The sequence below is a fragment of the Pinus tabuliformis genome, chromosome 3_1, assembly GCF_031772625.1.
Source record: "Pinus tabuliformis cultivar Carrire ecotype Pingquan chromosome 3_1, CPIR1, whole genome shotgun sequence".
NCBI lineage: Eukaryota > Viridiplantae > Streptophyta > Pinopsida > Pinales > Pinaceae > Pinus > Pinus tabuliformis.
The window spans coordinates 305,106,258-305,123,440 of NC_142301.1; the positions used below are offsets into that span (position 1 = coordinate 305,106,258).

The following is a 17,183-nucleotide window of genomic DNA, read 5'->3' on the forward strand; positions in this document are numbered from 1 at the left end:
TAGCATGATTTTTTTGGATGCTAGAGGCCATCTAGGGCCTGTTGATGTATTTTTGGTTCAGAGATGGATTGCACTCGGTGTTATTTTGGTTATGTGCACCTTTACATGCTATATAAATGAGAACTTTTGCTTATTTGTGTATATTATATAAAATTTTAAATGGTTTGGATTCATATGAATGCACATGAATATATATATTTTCTTTAAAATTTGAACATTTTATGTGTTTTTCGCTTGTTTTTTGGTCCGGCTTTTTACTAGTTCCCGGTCCAGGGGGGCTCTACCAGTTCGATGACTTGTCCGGTTCTGATAACATTGGTTCCTGGAGCCATGGCATCATCTTGACGTAGTGATTGACAATGTAGTTGCACCCAAAGAGATTATAATAATCTTGTGACCTGTACACACATAAGTCGATCAAAACCCAACCCAATATCCTTCAAATTTTTAGCCCCAAGGATTAGCTCAAGTGATCATAAACCAGACATGAGATCTCTCCCCCAAGTTGGGAAGGTCACAGACTTGACTCTCTTGATCCCCTCAAGATTAGGTGGTTGGAACATAGGCACAAGAGGTTTACCCTGGGTACCACCTGTATACATAGTGAAGTCTCCAGCGCTTTCCCATCCATGATTATATGGGGAAAAAAACAAATCAACAAAAGGCTGACATATGACTGTCGAAAAATTGCAACTACAAGTTACACAGACCAGCATGTTAAGCCTTATAATAGAAGCAAAATTGTGCCAAGTTTTCACTTAATTATCTATTTAAAGAAAGCTACAAATAGACCACCTGTCACAGTATCAGAAGAATCTTTGGTGTGCCCACCCAGAGCAAGAAGTTTGGTGTCCCATCGGACCTGCGTAGTCAAATTGTTCAGTAAGCATATATAATAAGAGAGGCATCTCTTTAAAAAAAAATCGATATAGAAACACATATCCATCTTCTATGTGACACACTAACCAGACTATGCCCAGCGCAAGGAGGTAAAATTGCTTGAGAATCAGCTTCAACAGAGGGTGGAGAGCCCGGATCCACCTTTGGTTCAATCTTAGACCACCTCAGAGTCTTTAGATCTAGCATCTGCACTGGAAAAAATATCCATTAACCCATAGAAAATAGGAAGAGTTGCAAACTTTCAAAAGATGCACGACAAACATACAATTTGGAATTTTTCCCGATGCATAAATCCCTCAAAAGATAAGGTCATAATCTCACACCCCTCAGAATTCAAAAACCAACCTGAATATCATTTAGATAGCGTCCATTACAGTTACCGCCAATAACATACATTTTTCCCTGCACCACTTCTGCTGCGTGCTGCCCAAAAACAAACACTGGAGTCTCAAATAAGGGTTCGAATCAAGACCATAGGTTAGTCCAGTCCAAATTTTCCACAACCATACGATGCATCTCAAAGTAAAGGACTTGTATATTACCAACAGGCAAATGATGGCATATGTATGTGAAAAGAATAACACATATCTCTTAAAATAACCTGCAGCCCGCTACCCCTTCCCCCCACCCCACCTCCAACCAAACTCTCTCTCTAGATAGATAGATAGATATATGGAGAGAGAGAGAGAGAGAAAGGCATGTGGACATACAAGAGAGAGGTATACGCATACACCAACATCTGTATGTGCACACTGCATGCATCTCAACATGCCTATGGTGCCTGAGAAAAAAATATATATGTAATTATTCTGATGTCGACAAATGACCAAATATAGGTCGATGGGACTAGACAGTACACTGTACAACAAGTCAAAATGGCAATATGCAAGTACCGAAGGCAACCCTTAGGCACAAAAGACAAATATAAATAAAAAGAAAGAGTACAAAGGGGTAAGCACAAGAGGTAAATCCTATAAAAGAATTGGGAATAGGCAGTAAGCTTACTCACAAGACACGACAACATCGAACATGGATGACATGGAAATAAGAGTATTTGATGCAGGACACAATCCCAAAAACAGGACAAGAAGGACATGTTGTAATATATATATATATATATAACCACAAAATTGTCAATTGGGGTTATCTAGGGAAATTGGGCAGAATAGTCGTTATCTTCCCCCCCAGGTTCAAATCCCCACTAGTCATATGATGAGCTATAATGCCTTGTTAATTATTGCTGTAATGGCTTTGTGCCTAGTGAACTCTTAAGTGAGTATGCCTCTGGGCTGGCCTGGTACCAGGAACCGCACTCTAGCCCTCGAGCTGAAAGGGAGGCTGATTTCTTTCCTTGCAAAAAAAAAAAAAAAAATATATATATATATATATAACCACAAAATTATTAACAAAATTACAAATACAAAAAGGAAATATAGACATAAAGATACAATCATGTTTACAAAATAAAAAATTTACAAAACACTTGGAATCCCTTCAAATCTTGATTTTACCTTTCACCTGCACAATGAGAGACCATAAGAGCTCTTTCTGTGCAGCTGAAAGTGAGAACATGGCAATATAAAAAATATTTTTAGAGTCAAACAGGCAGGACATGTCTAGGGCATGTATCCTACACATGTTTGGTGTGTGTCCTGTCCTAGAACAGGACACATGCCAAACAAGTGCAGGACACATGTCCTAGTGTGTCACATGTCCGACATGCAGAATATGGACAAAGCACCCTGGGGGACATGTCCTGTTACTTAGGCAGTAAGCCAATGATTGAAGAAAATACAGATGGAATGGCAACTTCTACTTGATGCTGGCCATGAATTCGTCCTTTATATTAAATGAAAATAAAGCATGACAGCCAAAGCAACAGCTCAAAAGAAACATCCTTGATCCAACCTCATAGCGAACTGTTGGGGGCCGAGAAGATAAGGGTGGTGCAACCCACTGGTCATAAGCTCGGACTGATAGTAGACCTTCCAGTACAATATCCTTGTCTTCTGACTCAACAGAGTCTCCATTTTCTTTTGAAATCCCATTAGAAGCTGAAACGGAACTTTTTTCCTGTGCAGCAGAGGCTATTAATGGATTCTGTGACAAAGTATTACATGCACATCATATTATATCAATAATTTCACTTTCAATACAGCAACAAATTCCAATATGCTGACAAAATCATGTTAGTACAAGGTGATGGGTTCTCAGTCAATAATTATATAATTGATCTAAAAACACAGCACAATTCAACCTCACCAGGTACCAAGAAGACCCAAAAAAATATGGAAAAATGAATAGATTGCCTCTACTTCATCGTAGTTTAGTAATGAATATGACATTTAATAATTTTTGGGAATAAACATGCACTAGAATATTTGCTCACAACCTGTTTTTCCAACTTCAATACTTATGAAGCTTAATTCAATGAATGAAATCATTAAAATAACAACCAAATACTTGAAACAAGTTATTTATGCTTTAGTTTTCCTTCGTAAGGAACATGCATAAGGGTATATATGGTTACACTGTTACAATGAAAGTTTAATGAGCATGCAAGCATAAGAGTACCTATAGTAATTTAATTAAGCACACCAAAGAGAAGGCGGTTAGCACAAAACTGTGAATATTTCACGGCAATTCAGACGATTGATTTCGTGAACTTAAAGAGCTTTTAAATTAGTTCATCCTCTTTCTACACTGGCATACTCAAACACCTCAACATGCTTAGGCTGACAGAACGGCCCTTACTTTCATCAACTTTTTTAATAAGTATCAGTACAACATGAATCATTGCACACAACTCAGAAGTTTTGACATAGATATTTATTAACAATCAAAAAAAGCTTAAGATATTCAGATTTCGGACCTACTTCAAAGACAAGCTAAAAATATTTCTTACCATATATCAGTAATTTGAGAATTAAGTTTCTCGAGAGTTAAAATTAGAAGAGGAAAATATTCCAACCCATTATTGCACATGTGAAAAACATAAAACTGATATTTTGGGAATTGCACAAGTATTTTATTGTGATCAACAAATTTATGCTATTTGAAGAAAGGTCCGCAAGAATAAGCACCATTCAATGGCATGTAGATATAAACAAATTGATAAGTCATTTTTGTAGATTGATTATCACTTCTCCCAAGATTGCATTCCCCAGTAAATCTGGTCACATCCCATATAGAAACCCCGTTTTTCCTTCTTTTTTCCTTTTATAGAGGGGATGCCCAAGGTAGTAAGGTACTCTTTCTTTTGTTATTATTGTATTTTTAAGACAGATTTATCTCTTTTGGTCATTGGTGGACATGAATATCATCTCATTCCAAGCATATCACCGCACCCTCAGGCCAACCTCCCCTGTTATTTGCACTCAAAAGGTGGGGGGGAGAAACATGGCACCAAAGTAATAAAAGACATCTGTACCAAGGTCTATAGTTAAATAATTTCTCATTGTCTGATGTTAACGTTGAAATTTTAGTACAACAATGGAACCTCCCCCTTATTTACATTCAAAAGGTCAAGGGGAGAAACAAGGCACCAACGTAGTAAAAGACATTTGTACCAACGTCTACAGTCATAATTTGCCATTGCTTGATGTTAACGTTGACGCTTCATTACAAGATGCCATAGCTTCGCTTCAGATTCATTGACAGACTATTTTCCTTCACTGCAACAAGTTTTAAAATTCATATAATATAAAAATTTGAATTCAAAGTAGTTAGCACATACGTCAACAACCAAAATGGAAAAATGCCAAAATGAGAAAATTATTCCTATATAGCCAACCAATCCTCGTTACAAATTTCTATCGTCTCAGTGAATACTCTCAAGTCAAACTTGGCTTGGCATAGAAAGCAAGCCAAACTGGCTCTTTAGTGAGTCATACCCACTCCCACCAATTCTAATTCACCACTAGCAAGTTTGACTTGGGATTACTCATCAAGTTTTGACAGGTTATGTGCTTGTCTCAGAAGTCCAATGAAAAACTAAGTAGGCCCCTTTATAAGTTTATATAACCCCAAGAGCAAAAATAAATTGCCATTCAGCTCATACAGAATAACAGGTTCTTTCTTCAGTTTTTCCAGAGTCCAAGCCAACTTTTCCTCTATGGCCTCCCTGAGTTTTACATTGAGCCATGTTTTGTAACTCAAGTATGATACATACATACTATAAAGTAATAAACTGTTGTCTCAGATTCAAGGCTAATCCAATAAAGGCAAAGCCTCATTAGGTTAAGCTCCATCATCATAATTTTCATCATCATCTAGTCCTATGCCATCCAATGTGTGATGTCCCCAAATTTTGGATTATCTGGTGAGGTGGTTAGGAGTGTTTTCCAAAGCTTATGTCAACCTGATCATTGGAGCAGGATAACTCCATTGGTGGGCCCGGAGGGTTTTAGAGGAGTTTTATGGGTCCGACTAGGATCACTTACAATATTTCATCATCGGCATCAATTCCGCACATTTTGCTCTTGGTTCTGTTGCATTCTGACGATTTCCATAAAATGGCGTTATTAATAGGCATATTTTAATTAATTATGCTTAAGGTGTTGTTTCAGGCTGATTACTTGGAAAAACACCTTAGTGTAATAGCGCGTTGGAATCAGGGTGAAAAGATCTATAGGACAGAATGATAAAAAGGGGCTTTGGATGGCCAGTGTGACCGCAGATGGATTCCGGCATTAAAAGTCACTTTATTAATTAAAGAAAGGAAAAGTGCTTTTAAATATTTAATTGGAGGGAAAAGGTAAGTGAATTATAAGAAAATAAAAAAAAAGGGGGGGAAGGTGAAGGTGAAAAGGAAAAGGAAACCCTAAACTCATTAAAAAAGGAAAATGAGAAGACTCTCCTCATTCGTGCATTTGTGAGTTTGGAGAAAGAGCTCTTGGAGAGAGTTTGAAGGAGAAACATAGGGTTTTGGAACCCTAGCCACCATAGCAGACTTCGGCGTTGAAACTAGACACCCTAGTTTGGGGGAGAGAGTAAAATCACTCAGATTTCACCGCTGAGCTTCAATGGAGAATGAGATTTGCGAGAAAAATTGAGGTACCCCGGTGTTATCAATTGATTTTGTGAACTTATTGGGTATGTTATATTTCATTCTTTCAGGTTGAAGAAGACCAAACAGCTGCATTGAATTCCTACCCATGGAAAGGACGATTTGCTGAAGAAGTGAATAAATGAGAGGCTGGGACATATTCCCTACAGTAGCTGATTTCAAGGGCCGAAATTACTAGTCTTTCACTAGCAGATTGGAGCAGGAAAGTCAATTCAGCCCTTTGTTGTTGATCCTGTTCAAGTTCCTCTAAATTTTCTGAGTCAAATCCCTCAACAGGAAGAGGGTTTACCTTTATATTCCTCATGGTACGAGTTCTGGTTAAAGAGGTAAGATTTTCACTGTGTAAGGAAGGACGAGATTCTCATTTCTGACCGTGACTGAGTCTATAATCTTGAGGCCGAGTTTCCTATTGTTTGACTGAGGCCGTGGCTCCCCTCACGTGCTGGACAAGTTTCATTGTGCTTGGTTCTATTTGGTAGCAGACTTGAACGTGTGGGAGACTCATAGACCACATCTCATCTTCTGCCCCTGTCCACGACTTCCAGAATCAGCTTTTCAAGGGACGAGACATATTTGAAGTGCCTACGCTGCTATCATATTACTTTGCAACAGCATGTTATCTCTGAGTTGTATCTTTGTGAGTAGCTGGTAGGAGAGAAGTTCTATAGCTGTTGTTTGTGCAAGGATGTGTCTGGACCAAGACTAGAGACCAAATCAAGTTGAATATCAACCCATCTTGCTCGGAGATTGAACGTGGAAGCTGTTGGTGCAATTTGCATATGACTGGGACGAGTTTTAGAGTGAATAACACTGCTGGACATGGCCAATTAAAGGGCTTATATGTATGGTTGCTTTCCCTGAAAGGCACTGATAAGTTGGAGGCATCTTTGCTGAAGCTACATTACCAAGTTCCTCTAGTCCAATGTGTTTCCAATGTATTCGCACAGTAATGAAACAAAGGGACTGTTATGGCTCTTTTCGTTGTGATGAAGTCAATGTACCAATACTTGTAAATTTTTGAGTTGTCATAAAAAAATATAGATGTGTTTTGGTAAATTTGTGGGTTCATATGAAGTAGAGAACACATTGTCCAGCAAACAAAATTAAAAGATATATCTACAGCAGTTTGCATGTGACATGTTTGACAAAATTTCTAGCTGAGATATTCAATGAAAAAACTCAGAAATTTTTGGCCAATTGGGTAGTTTCCTTGTTTGGAATCTTACAGTGGTATCAGAGCATTGATCTTGGCTCAGCGGTGGGTTATCTTTGAAAAGCCAAGTTCGAGGGCTTTATTTTGAAGGTGCCAAGATACAATTGTTGCGTTCAAAGGGTAGATTATAACAAGGAAAAAAAAATATGCTTCCAAGTCAAAAAGAATTGTTGGCCCAAAAATTTGAAAATTATGACAAAACCTTTGCAAAGGTGATAGAGCACATGGAAGCATGGGTGTCATCAAATGCAATAAATAGAAAAAGGAATAGCAAATCCAAAGATGAAAAGGTAGTCAAGGACCAAGAAGCAAGGATTGAAGATGAAAACCATGACCAAGCCTTCCATAACAAATTGAGAAAAGTCACACCCATTAAAAATGAAGTTATCACAGATTCACCCCAACAGGTTGGACTGAGAATTTGGGATGAAAGGGAATCAGAAATTGCTACAGAATATCTGTCTTCACTTAGCAAGATTGTTGATTTAGATGAGGAATACAAAGAAAATCATGAGGCCACAACAATTTATGATGATTCCCAAGGGGTGTGCAAAGATGATAACACACAAGTGGTCGACCATGCAAATTCAGTCCCATCATTTGATGAGGTAAATGTTGCTCACCAGTCTACTTATGCCTATAACTTGGAAACCCAATTGAAGATGAACGCAGACAAGATTAAGGCAGCCACGAGGCAATATGATGATGCATTGGTATTGGTGACAGATTATTGTTGGAGAAGTGCAGTGGCACATAACAGTTTAGGAGGAGAGCCTTCACTTGCAGATTTTTAGACTCTCAGGAAGGCATTGGTAGAGATGAAATCTAACTATCTATACCTCCTTTGAGACAGAGATCACATTCATGCTAACTGAAATTTATCATGATGAGTTAGTAGGGAAAGAGGAGGAAGTCGACAGGCTTACTTATGAGCTTGAGATTTCCCAGGAGTCCTTGAAGAGCACTCAGATGGCCCTTCAAGAATCAAAGTTGCAGGTTGACCAACTTTGTATGGAGTTGAATTGTGTACATTCTTATATGGCAACCATCACACAAGAGGATGTTAGGGACACTCATGATTTGATAGAGGAGCCTCCTGTGATAATGGAGCACGAGGAGCACCCAGATGAACTGGCACTTGCAGAGAGGCATGTTCCAGAGGTTTTTGATTATACACCCACAGGATGTGGATACAATATATTTTAGATGAGGATACATCCATTTGGGATCCAGGTTCGATTGATATGAGTGGAGTGGATACTGGAGACCCTGGTTGGCATTGGGATCCAAGTGGGGTTTTCAATCATTTACCAGGTGTGAAGGATGACTATGGCATTAACAAGGTGATTGACCCAGTGACCAAACATTCACGTTCCTTCACACTTCCATCAAAGTTATGGTCAACACTAGTGGCGAGTTGGTTTGATGCAGGAATGTGCAGGCTTCAAGAGATGTCTTGGAACATTGTTCATGCATGGGGTTGCAGGGTGGTCAGCATGCCCCGATAGGAGTTTTTCAGATGGGATGGCATTTGTATGCCACCAGATAGAGTAGTATATGGGGATGATGTTCTTCCATTGATGTATTGGAAACAGGAGCCACCGAGGATCAGCACAACAGTGACATCCCCATTAGTCTATGAGGAATCATGCCACTTAGGTTTTCCAGGACAGAGAAGGAGATCTGGCTCACATCATGGTGTGTCCACTAGTAGCATGGTAGATACATTGGCGCAGGCAAGATATCAGACAGTACAGGGTGTGTCGGCAGTAGTCGGTAATACCCAGTGGGGTATAGGGAGATGCCATGGTGTGCATAGGTATGCAAAGGGGTATGGTGATGCATGGTTTTATGCAGTGGTGTATGGTGCTGCATAGTAGGATCTCAGAGCATTGCTTTTGGGGAGATAGATTGATTGGGACATCGGGCATACTAATGGGCCTGGCTTACCCAAGATCGATGAGTGGATGGATGAGCATCAGGGAGCATTACATTCCTCGAAGTTTGATCTTCGATTGGAACATCACCTAATTAGAGTCAGAGAGCAGGATACTCGCAGGACTACCCATGGGTATCCATATGGGTTCTTGATCACGCCTTTGGGATTGACCCACACATTTGTCACTTTCCAATTCGGCATATTGTTGCAGAGGCTTCTGTTGTTGTTCTTTGATGCTCTCATCACATATAGCAGGACACATGGAGGTCACCTGAGACAATTGGGTGAGACATAGTGTGTCGTGGACAAGAGAATGACTTCCCAGCTATGGCATATGGTCAGAGCGCAAGTTGACAAATACAGGGTTAGAGATGGTGTGACCCACTGTAGAGGCAGCGTATGTTCCGCCCCCAAGTACACACTTAGGGAGATGATCAGGAGAGAGTTAGTTGCATGACACACCTTCAGCGGGACATTTTGAGCCATTGTACGAGCATGGGGCACAATGGATGGTAGGCCTCTTTTATAGGAAGGTGTGTGGGCTCCAGGCAGTAATTGGGTACATCACCAGGAGACGGGATAGCATAGTCTGTTGTGTGATTAGGCAGGAGCAAGGCAGTTTAGCATGCACCGGATTGATTCATGATACATGGTGTATGTCTATTGGTTGCATACAGGGATTAGTGATAAGGCATGAATGGGAGCCAACTGCTAGTAGTAATTCGTCGAAACAGTCAGTTATAATCAGAGTGGCGCAACGGCAGCATGGTAGTTCCCTTTTGGGATTAGCATGGGACCCGAGCATTACAAGTCTCGATAGCTCAACTACCATTATGGATGAGTTGGTCTTTACAGGGGAAGACCACTCAGATCTTCCATTGGACTTCAATTTGGTAGAGAGCGTTTCACTTCTTAGCGATTCATTGATGGTATTAGAGGAGGTAGGGGTTAGTTCATGTGGACGAGGACCCTTCTCAGCAAGAGTTGGATCGTACATTTAGAAGTTCACTCACGAGGTGCATGGGATTGGTTTTTCGGTAGAGCAGCTTCTTGAGGAGTCGGTCAGAATTTCACATTTTCGAGATGCTCAACTTATTGGCAGTATGCAGAGGGCCTCTAGTGTCTATTCTTTGTTGGGGAGTGAGTGGAGAGAGAGATGCTTCACGAAGATTAGTACGGTTCGGGACCCTAGTATTGACTTGGATCAGCTTGTGGAGTGGCAACATTCGATAGCATTGCTTGAGGGCAAGCAATTTTGGGGAGGGGAAACTGTAATGTCCCCAAATTTTGGATTATATGGAGAGGTGGTTAGGAGGGTTTTCCACAACTTATGTCAGCCTGATCATAGGAGCAGGATTACTCCATTGGTGGGCCCGAAGGTTTTTAGAGGAGTTTTATGGGTCCGACTGGGATCGCTTACCATATTTCATCATCGGGATCAATTCCACATGGTTTGCTCTTGGTTCTGTTGCATTCCGATGATTTCCATAAAATGGCATTATTAATAGGCATATTTTAATTAATTATGCTTAAGGTGTTGTTTTGGGCTGATTACTTGGAGAAACACCTTAGTGTAATAGCTCGTTGGAATCAAGGCAAAAAGATCTACATGACAGAATGATAAAAAGGGGCTTTGGGTGGCCAGTGACCACAGAGGCAAATTAAGCATTTTCCAGCATTAAAAGTGATTTTAATTAGTTTTAAAAAGTCACTTTATTAATTAAAGAAAGGAAAAGTGCTTTTAAATATTTAATTGGAGGGAAAAGGTAATTGAGTTATAAAAACAAAAAAGGGGAAGGTCAAGGTGAAAAGGTAACCCTAAACTCATTAAAAAAGGAAAATGAGAAGACTCTCCTATTCGTGCATTTGTGAGTTTGGAGAAAGAGCTCTTGGAGAGAGTTTGAAGGAGAAGCATAGGGTTTTGGAACCCTAACCACCATCGCAGACTTCGGTGTTGAAACTAGACACCCTAGTTTGGGCATGAAAGTGAAATCACTCAAATTTCATTGCTAGCTTCGATGGAGAACAAGATCTGAGAGAAAAATTGAGGTACCCAGGTGTTATCAATTGATTTTGTGAACTTATTGGGTATTTTCTATTTCATTCTTTCAGGTTGAAGAAGAACAAACAGCTGCATTGAATTCCTACCCACGGAAAGGACGATTTGCTGAAGAAGTAAATAAATGAGAGGCTGAGACATATTCCCTACAGTAGCTGATTTCAAGGACCGAATTTACTAGTCTTTCACTGGCAGATTGGAGCAGGAAAGTCGACTCAGCTCTTTGCTGTTGATCCTGTTCGAGTTCCTCTAAATTTTCTGAGTCGAATCCCTCAACAGGACAAGTTCTGGTTAAAGAGACACGATTTTCACTGTGTAAGGAAGGACGAAATTCTCCATTTATGACCGTGACTGAGTCTTTAATCTTGAGGCCGAGTTTCCTATTGTTTGACTGAGGCCGTGGCTCCCCTCAAGTGCTGGACGAGTTTCATTGTGTTTGGGCTGTATTTGGTAGCAGACTTGAACGTGTGGGAGACTCATAGACCATGTCTCTTCTTCTGCCCTGTCCACGACTTCCAGAATCAGCTCTTCTAGGGACAAGACATACTTGAAGTGCCGACGCTGCTATCATATTACTCTGCAACAGCGTGTTATCTTTGAATTGTATCTTTGTGAGTAGCTGGTAGGAGAGAAGTTCTGTAGAGAAGTTCTGGGGGCTTGAAGAGAAGTTCTTTAGCTGCTGTTTGTGCAAGGACGTGCCTGGACCAAGACTAGAGACCAAATCGAGTTGAATATCAACACATCTTGCTCGCTGATTGAACGTGGAAGCTGTTGGTGCAATTTGCATATGACTGGGACGAGTTTTAGAGTGAATAACACCGCTGGACATTGCCAAATAAAGGGCTGATATGTATGGCTGTTTTCCCTGAAAGGAACTGATAAGTTGGAGGCATCTTTCCTGAAGCTACATTACCAGGTTCCTCTAGTCCATTGTTTTTCCAATGTATTTGCACAGTAATGAAATAAAGGGACTGTTATGGTTATTTTCATTGTGATGAAGTTAATGTACCAGTTCTTATAAACTTTTGAGCTGTCATAAAAAAATATAGGTGTGTTTTAGTAAATTTGTGGGTCCATATGAAGTAGAGAACACATTGTCCAGCAAACAAAATTAAAAGATACACCTACAGCAGTTTGCATGTGACATGTTTGACAAAATTTCCAGCTGAAATATTCACTGAAAAAACTCAGAAATTTGTGGTCAGTTGGGTTGTTTACTTGTTTGGAATCTTACACAATGACACACCAACCAAGCTTTTTGTAGTTATAAAATACTCTCCCTTTCACAATTCCAAATCCAAAATACTCATGCAACATAACGGCATTTAAATTCATAATTTACACAACATTAACTCATTATAAAGACAATGGACCACAATACTTATCCTTATAGAAATAAGACACCAACTGCAAATGCCGTACATTCCACCCAACCATAGACTCTGTTGCAGTTAATCTTTCTACAACAAGCCACCCCTGAGCTAGGGCTACAAATCCAGAAGGATGGTTACTCCTATGGCTTGTCTAAACCTCTCATACTACCCAATTCCAAGAATTTGCACTCCATTCATTCTTACAGAACTCCAATTCACCAGCTCCTTTCCTCTTCAACCTGTACAACCCAAAGAAGGGGATCCCCTTCTCTGCAATGCAGTCCCTCAAGCTATCCCACTTCTTTCTTAGGCTCCATTATAGACTGGCCAGTAAATCTCACTGCTAGGATCTCAAGGGATTCTCAATTGTCATTAATTGTCCTCAATTATAATAATTCTCCATGCACACAGAGCATAATCCCTCACAGGAGTTCCTTTTCCATAATTCCATGACAAATATGGCATGGTAACTTAGCATTCAGACCATATTCCCCCCATACAATGATGGACAATAATCCTTTGCATAACAAAAGACCATGGGTTATATTTGCATTCCCACAATTAACCACATGGCTCCCTAAGAAGCATATGTTACTACCTTGGCAACTCATCTCAAAGTTGATAGGACTTAGGATATCAAAAAGTCAATGACTCAGGCTTAGTATAAAATATTAATATTAATATTTGGATGAGTTCTCCAAATGAGGTCAAGTTCCTTTATATATAGGCTTCTTGTGAGGATCGAATAGCCCTAATGAGGTTGACTTCATCTTTGTAGGTGGACTTGTGTTCTTGCTGGCCGACTTGGTCTTGGGGGGAGACTTTTGACTCTTTTGACTCATAACAAATTCTTCTTACATGATACAAAATGCCCAGTAGGGTCTTTTACATATGACAATGACTCTGACTTTATGACAAACCCTAGAAGCACACAATGGGTTCCTAGACCTAAAAACAATTTGACCTAGAGCATGAAACCCATGCTAAAAATGATAATAATAAATTTTCTTTTCTCTTTACATCAAATACATAAAATGAAGATTACATAAGTCATTATGAAGACCAAACCTAGTTAGATATTTCAACACTCCCTCTTAACTGGGAGGTGTTGTCGTTGCTACAACACCCTCCAAAATTTTGGCTTACGCTCAATTTCGGAGCCTTCCTTGGTCTTGTACATTGTCATCATAAACTTTGAAACTCATTCCATATGTTTTCTTGAGGAGTTGTTGTCCCTTTTGCAATATAGGCAATATAGGCAAAATGTCGTATTTTCGCATGTTAGCTGTCGTATCATGTATATAAGCCTGTTATGGCGGTTTCAAGAGGTCACCTTTGTGTAAATGAGTTGTTCTAACCATGTAAACATATGTCGCATTCAATTCCAAAGTTTTAAGCATTGTCGCACAAGTGACGTCAAGGTCATCACAAAGTGTATCTTAAGTGTCGCACTTGTCGTAAGTTGTCGTGTTGTCGCAAAGTGTCGCACTTGTCATAAGTTGTCGTAAGTTGTCGCAAAGTGTATCTTAAGTGCATCTTGCGCTGGATTTAAGGTTAAGCGTAAATGAATGTGTATCATGGCTAGATGATTATGGTTTTCAAGTTTAACATTTTGTTTACCAGGATAGAGTTGCAGCATGGTTGGAACAATAATTTATGGCATGTGTTCTTGCCAGTAGGCGTGACCTTCTTGTTGCCATGCATGTTTCACAAGTAAGCATTGTTGTTTCTGCACAACTCTTTATGTTGGTTCTAATCGCTGACATCTTTGTCTTCGCAGGTCAGGAACTGCTACGGTGGTTGCATTGGAAGTTTGACTTCACATGACCTGACCTCCTCTCTAGTTAAATTAGGGTTTTAGGGTTTAGAATAGTTAGGTTTTAGGTTTTGCTTATTAATTTGCTAATTAGAGTTTGTTTATCATTAGAGGTTGCTTTTATGGCTAAGGTTTAGATATGCTTTGTCATGTTTTCATTATCATAGGAAGTTAGTTGTTGCATGACATTAGGAATTTAAGCATGCATTCATCTTTTGCATTGCATTCTGTACATAAGCATGGCATGGCACTCTTTGTTGCAGTTAGCTAATTTCATCCATGCATTTACATAGCATTGCATTGCATTATAACCCTGCCTGCTGCATTACATCGTGCATACATCTTCTTGCATAGCATACACTAGTTGTTGAACTTAGCCTTGCATTAGCTCTTTTGTGCATGCCACTACATGAGCCTTGACAAGCCTGGAGCTCTTCAAACCTTTGGTGTTGTGACTAGCTTTCTTACACCTGTTTGCACATGCTCAAACCCTAAACGAACTCCTTTAGCCTCTTTGCACATGATGAAACCCTAGAAAATTTTCTTGGTCACTTTGCTTTAATACAAAAACCTAACCCTGATGATTGCCTATGGTTGTGGTGCCTGCTTCAAGAGGCTCCCTCTCATAGAACCAGTAATCAAAATTGCATCCAAAACATGTCTCCTATCAGTATATCTCATTAACAAGGAAAATACGAGCAGGTACTTGTGGGGAACTCTAATTAGTTCAAATGACCTATATTTGTAACCTGAACTCTGTTTTTGGCTTGGTCTTGGATATTTCTTGGTATGTGTTCATTGTTCACTTGTCAATTGGAGATATGATGTGGAAGCAGGGCATGAGAGCAAATCTAAATCAGAAGGTCTTTCAGTTTCTACCAAACAAGAAACAACCTCTCTTGCTTGTAAAATAAGTTGGGATCCCTCATCCGCCCTAGCGCAATAAATGCCCAATAAATAATGCCAATGTGCACATGAAAGAAAATAAAATTAAATAAAGGGTAAAGGATTGAGAAAGGCTTCCTACACAAAGAGGTGATGCAACGACTCTGTCGGGATATTGTTCAGGCTTGCTGGCAGCGGCGCAACATTTGTGATTTCTTGAAGTGACTCTGTCGGGGTACTGTCGAGGCCTGTTGGCAGCAGAGCAATACTAAGAACCTATTTTAAAATTCTGAATACAATAAGCCCTCTACCTTGTTCTTTCCATCATCATTAACTAATGGCATGTGTGAACTTCTAATGCGGTGTTTAATGACTAATGGGGCCTAGTTGAAACACAGAGGAAGGGCATATCCGTAAAAGGTCAAGCAACACTAGGAGTACCCATAGTGGTTGTTCAATACTTCCTTGAGCTTTATCCAGACTCAATCTATTATAGGGACGTGGCCAAAGATGCTAGATTCTACTAGTGGTTCACCAATTGTTGTAGCCACTACAACACCCAAAAAATTTAGCCTGTATCTCCAAATTTTTTGGCCCCCCATGCTTTTCAAGGTCTCAACAAGTATCTTCATGGCTTAAACCAATCAGAACCCTTTAATAACTCAGTTATCATTGAGGCTACAATTTTTGTATGTTCATGAGGCACATTGTCTAAGCTTGTTTGTTCTATTTCATTCTCAACACTAAGGTTTAGATCATTTGCATTCATTCATTCTGCTAGGGATCTTGTAGCATTGTTCCTCCATGTCTGTTTATTTGCATGAAAAGTATCTTGTTTTAGTACTTATGTGTGCTTTTGTATGCCCCATGGTTTGGAAGAGGTTGCAACTAGATTAGGAAGTGTCATCGCCGTCAGGAGCAACTCTTAATGAGAAGCAGATATCATTATGTCAAGGTTTATAAGATGCATCATAAAGACATATGTGGTTCAATGTTGGCATACTTGTGCAGGGGTTGACTTGGCTTCATCCAAGCTTGAGTTCATAGGAAATAATGAGTTTGGACTCCCCTCCACTTAAAATATTCCCAAGCTCCTTTTCCTATGATTTCTTAAGCTTCAAATCCTCCTTCAACCAAGCCAGGATTTTCATTGCATTTTGGTAAGCCTAGCCTTAAAGTTCAAGACTTTTGTTTCGCTACCTTAGTCGCAAGTCACAATTGCGACTTGCAATGTTGGTCTCCCTAGCCATTATAATTGTGATTTGCAACCTACCTTAAGCTCCACACATCCCTTAGTCGCAAATTGCATTTTGAATTCACCATGATTTGGCATTGACCCCTAAAGATGCAACCTGTGACCCCTATTGAGCCCATCACATGTGATAGATTCAATGCACAAGTCCTAAGTGTGACCTCCTCACTGCCAACTAGTTTTGCGACCTGCGACTAACAACTGAATGTGCGACTTGCAATTTGCTTAGATTCCTTAGTCGCATAGTCGCAAAATTGCGACTGGAAAAGTCAGTAATCTCTGCGACCTTACGATCTCTCGTTTCTTGTGACCTCTCCTTTTGTGACCTCTCCCCCCTTTTGGTGACTTGCAACTTGCTTAGAACCCTTAGTAGCATAGTCGCAAAATCGCGACTAAAAAAGACGGTAACCTGTGCAACATGATCTCTACTACGACCTTACGACCTCTACTTTTGCGACCTCTCCCCTTTTTGTGACTTGCGACCTTCTCTCTCCCCGTGACCTAACTATCAAACCCCTAAGTCACTACGTCACAAATCGCAGTTGCTAAAACCAACAGCTCGCACGACCTGGTCTCTTCTGCGACCTATCTATTTATGCGCCCTACGATCTACCTCCTATTGTGATTTGCGATTGATCATTCCTTAGTCGCATAATTGCAAGATCACATCTGAGAAGG

At 40.0% G+C, this 17,183-nt stretch overlaps 1 protein-coding gene across 3 annotated transcripts in view; it reads right to left on the reverse strand.

Moving 5' to 3' along the window:
• The window catches only part of LOC149186997 (acyl-CoA-binding domain-containing protein 4-like), a 252,052-nt gene that overhangs the window by 143,514 nt on the left and 91,355 nt on the right, over positions 1–17,183 (reverse strand). For 2 of the 3 annotated variants that reach the window (XM_089411255.1, XM_089411256.1), the window contains exons 5-8: positions 2,809–3,000; positions 1,246–1,323; positions 967–1,086; positions 796–862 (exon numbers count right to left, since the gene is read on the reverse strand). In XM_089411255.1, coding sequence (XP_089267381.1) covers positions 796–862; positions 967–1,086; positions 1,246–1,323; positions 2,809–3,000 — 457 coding nt within the window. The remainder of the gene's footprint in view (positions 1–795; positions 863–966; positions 1,087–1,245; positions 1,324–2,808; positions 3,001–17,183) is intronic. The other variant, XM_089411257.1, reaches the window with a different exon arrangement.